At 41.0% G+C, this 4,394-nt stretch overlaps 1 protein-coding gene across 1 annotated transcript in view; it reads left to right on the plus strand.

Moving 5' to 3' along the window:
• The window catches only part of LOC119835944 (serine/threonine-protein kinase Genghis Khan), a 49,740-nt gene that overhangs the window by 21,238 nt on the left and 24,108 nt on the right, over nucleotides 1–4,394 (plus strand). Inside the window, exons 21-26 of the mRNA XM_038361078.1 lie at nucleotides 616–717; nucleotides 1,631–1,744; nucleotides 2,112–2,225; nucleotides 2,819–2,923; nucleotides 3,502–3,604; nucleotides 3,824–4,076. Of these exons, the coding sequence (XP_038217006.1) occupies nucleotides 616–717; nucleotides 1,631–1,744; nucleotides 2,112–2,225; nucleotides 2,819–2,923; nucleotides 3,502–3,604; nucleotides 3,824–4,076 (791 nt within the window). The remainder of the gene's footprint in view (nucleotides 1–615; nucleotides 718–1,630; nucleotides 1,745–2,111; nucleotides 2,226–2,818; nucleotides 2,924–3,501; nucleotides 3,605–3,823; nucleotides 4,077–4,394) is intronic.

Here is a 4,394-nt window from a genome sequence, read left to right on the forward strand (position 1 = left end):
AATGATCGTTTTTTTTTATGTCACCGCCGGCAATGGAGGTGGTGGGTCGTCTGATGGTAAGCGCTACCACCGCCCATGAACACTTGGAGAGGCGTTAGGTCAATAGCACACGTTACGCCTCTATAAATGGATTGCCGAATTGCTGAAATTGGAAAGGGATTTAAGAAAAGATTGACGAGAGGAATAAAGGAAGGGACTGGAAAGGGTAGGGATATGTAATGGGCCTCCGGCTCCGCCACTCACCGAAGGAAACATAGCACTATGCTATTTCACGCCGGTCTTCTATGGTACCTCCCCGGTGCGAGCTGATCCAATTCGTCCCAAAGCGTGCTCGACTACCACATTAAAACTTTAATATTTCTTTCTCCAAGGGGATAAATGGTTGATGAATAAATACGGGCGAAGCTGCGAGCAACAGCTAGATGGCCTCATAGAGATGGATTTACTATATTATTATGCGCTCACGCTTACGCTATACTATAACTGCGATAGAACATCTCTTGATTCTTTCATCTCTCTTTCTTTCTTTCTCTCTTTCTTTGTGTCTTTCTGTAAACAAAAAGATCATAAAATCAAAGAGAAACATATGTACAAATGGAATACTATGATTAATAGGAGAGGAAGCTGCGCGAAGAATCGCTCCGACTGCAGCGCGTGGAGGCGCCCAGCGCCGTCGCCGACGTGGCCAAGCTGCAGGCCGACATCGAGGCGCTCGAGGTGAGCGCGCCCGCCCGCTGCTGCTTGTATATAATAATTATAAACCTGAACAATTTGTTTGTTTGAACGCACTGATCTGAGGAACTACTGGTCCGATTTGAAATATTATTTCAGTTAGATGGCCTATTTATTGAGGAAGGTTTAAGGCTATATTTATAAAATTAAGTACTACATGGGTGAAACCGCGGGGCATTACTAGTGGGTTATAAACGTCGTAGAATGAATTATTGCAGTTAACAGATCGTCATCTGTACGTTTGTGTGTTTGTTTCAATAGACTGCTTAGACTCGATTTTGATCTAATTTAAACGGACAGATTTATTCAAACTTGTTTGTATACTTATCAAGCATCGGTGACAATGCAATAGTTTCATGAGTCTTTCTTATTATTTTCATTAGGAACTCTGAAATTAAATCATTTCCTTATGTTTGCTGTGTATAAAAGAAACCGAGACAATAATATAGTTGATTCTATCATTGAAGCGTGTTTATCACTACATAGTATAAAGCAACATCGCTTCCCGTGTCTGTCTGTGTATGTATGATTCGATCTTTAAAACTATGCAACGGATTTTGTTTGGGTTTTTTTTAATAGAGTTATTCCAAAAGTAAGGTTTATATGTGTAATAATACCTATTGAATTACTGGCAGTTTGACGCGTGCGAAGCCGCGGGCTACAGCTAGTTTTGTGACATTTTCAAAGAATAGAAAAAAAAAAATTATCACGAGGCGGGATTCGAACCAGTGTCTTATTGCCAAACCAACGTAGCAACGCCTAGCCTCTCGGCCATCCGTGATCCCGCCACGCGATCAAATTTTTTCTACTCTTTCAAAATTTCTCATCTATTAAGCATTTCAATGCTAGAAAACTAAATATTAAAAAGCTGGTTTTGTCAAACGAATGCGTGGAGCAGGCGCAGTACGCGGAGTCGCTGGCGCAGCAGCAGGCGCGCTACGCCAGCGAGGTGTCCGCGCTGCGCGACCAGCTGCACGAGACTGACGCGCTGCGCTCCATGCTCAACAGGGAGGTAATGCCTAACTACCCGCACTCAGTGTTGCCATTATCTTATCTTCTAATATATCTATATAATTGTCTTGTCATCAATTTCGTTTGTTTCCGTACTCCACCGATACGGCTGGACCGATTTTGATGAAATTTTGTGTGGGTAGAGCTGACAAACGGCATCTATTCTTAATACTCTTAAGAAAAAAAAAGTTGTTATTTTAGTTCACTTTTTTGTTTATTATAGTAATAATCTATTTAAATTAATACACCTTTTTTATTAAAATGTCCTTATAATGCAATAATTAAATACCTAGTTGAGTTTCATTTTATATAGTATTCATTAATCTCTCTCCTGTTGGTTAAAACAAAAAAAAAACCCTATCCCACAGTTGCAAACATCGAAGGAGAAGCTGGAGAACCGCCGGCTGGAGCAGCTCACGGACAGCGAGGACAAACAGATGCTCATCAACGAGAACAGGAAGCTCGCTAAGGACCTGGACGCTGTGAGTTTCATTGTTCGTTATATACACATCCTATATGGGTTGTTGGTTGACACTCTTCTGCGTATGCCGCTATGAAACACTGTACTAGGTGCTTGATTTTTTTATTTCTTATAGGTGGTTTAATTCGTGAAGCAGCGTAGATTGAAAATTTATGTTTCGCATGTGTATGCGAAACATAAATTTTCAATCTACGCTGCTGTGTGTACTAAAGAGAAGTTGTAAATCCGAACTTGCGATGCGATGAGATTTGTATTTATATATCTACTAAGATAAGCTCGACGACATGTGACATCTGCCAACTCGCACTTGGCCAGCGTGGTGGATTATGGCCTGAACCCTAACAGGAGGCCTGTGTGCCAGCAGTGGGAACATATATGGGCTGCTGATGAATGGCAATTTATACATCTCTTATTTGATTATTATGTAATGAACAGTTGATTAAGTGACTGCTTATAAAAATGAGTAAATGAGTTTTTATAGAGCGTAAATTTTTGTAGTTTAAAAGTCTTGAATTCGCCTTTCAAACATGCCGTAGTGAGTATTATAGAAATAACAAGTATAACAATCGATTAATTGAAATGTCTCACACAAAGATGGCGGAGAACGGCCGTCGTTGGCAAGCCGAGAGGAGACAGCTAGAGATGGAGTTGGAAGAGTTGCGCGCAAAGAGAGACACCATGCAACACTGGGAGACGCAGGTCTGTTTCTGTTCTCTTTTCGTCTCTTTCTCCTCTGAGCAATATAACTCAGATTTTTTTATTGGACGAGCTTGACAAATAAAATATAGATTGCAAATTTCTTGTGTGGATAATGTTGGTTGATATTTTTATACTTTCAACCAACTTAATAAAAAGAGGGATGTTATAAATTCGACTGTATTTTGTATTGTTGGTTATCTAATAAATATTTACTGGGTGAAACAATTTTTATGATTCTTTTTTATTTGAAAACTGGTATGTGCCATGCAGTATGACATTAAAATTTGATCTACTTCTGACAATTTGAAGGTTTCGATTTTGTTTTAAAATAGTTATTTTTTGTATGAATATAGAAGTAGAATATATACATCTCATACTAGCAATAACAACTCTGGCGGTTTAAAAATATTAATTATTTATCGACTAAAATCTACTATTTAATTTACTTACAAATCAACAATTCCTTTAACTCAAAATCCACCACATTGTTTACGCTTAAACGCTTTTTGCAAATTTCGTTAAGAAATATAATTTTCTTTGAATCCCAGTCGGGTAAAAAGTTAAACTGCCTTTCACAGATCGCAGACATAATAAGATGGGTGGCTGACGAGAAAGAGGCTCGGGGCTACTTGCAAGCGCTGGCCACCAAGATGACGGAGGAGTTGGATTATCTGAAACACGGTGAGTTTACATTGCTCTTACAACAACACCTTGAGGTCTGAGGACTTGTTCTTATAGGGCTATATCTGATGATTTTTGACCTATCATCTTTAACATGAAATTAATTTATTCGTAGGAGAAGTGCTTATACAGTGGTGTTATATGTGCCATTAGTGCTAATTAGAAAAAAAACGTACTATCGTTACGTACTTTCACTTATTATTAATTTTGTCGTCATAGCAACCGCGTCCCGTACCTCTGCGCCAGCATCGCCAGGCGCGGGGCCCGGCGTGGGGCCCGCCTCCGCTCTGGGGCCCGGCGCGGTGGGGGGCGGGGCTCCGGGGCCCGGCGGCTGGCGCAACCGGCGCTCGCAGAAGGTCGACAAGATGGAAATCCTGACGCTGCAGTCCTCGCTGCACTCGGAGATACAGGCGAAGCAGGCTGTCGGTGAGGAGCTGAGCCGTACGCGCGCCGAGCTGCTCGCCAGCCAGAGGTACACACACACACACAAACAAACACACACGCGTACACATATACTTGTCTGTCACTCGTATGCGCACGCACTTCGTGAAACGTACGTAGACATCTCTATGCAACGAACGTAAATAAAATAGATATATGCTCGTGGACATACATACGTGCATACACACGCACCTGTATATTATGCATGTATAACAGACAGCTACAAATGACAATGCTATTTACCATCGTAAGTTCTGACACATCGACAATTGCTGGAAGATTTGTACTGCGCTCGCACAAACACTAGCATATAAAACTCCCCTCATCTGTTCAAAAATCTCGTAGTACA

This window comes from Zerene cesonia, chromosome 22 (assembly GCF_012273895.1).
Source record: "Zerene cesonia ecotype Mississippi chromosome 22, Zerene_cesonia_1.1, whole genome shotgun sequence".
In the NCBI taxonomy this organism is placed as follows: domain Eukaryota; kingdom Metazoa; phylum Arthropoda; class Insecta; order Lepidoptera; family Pieridae; genus Zerene; species Zerene cesonia.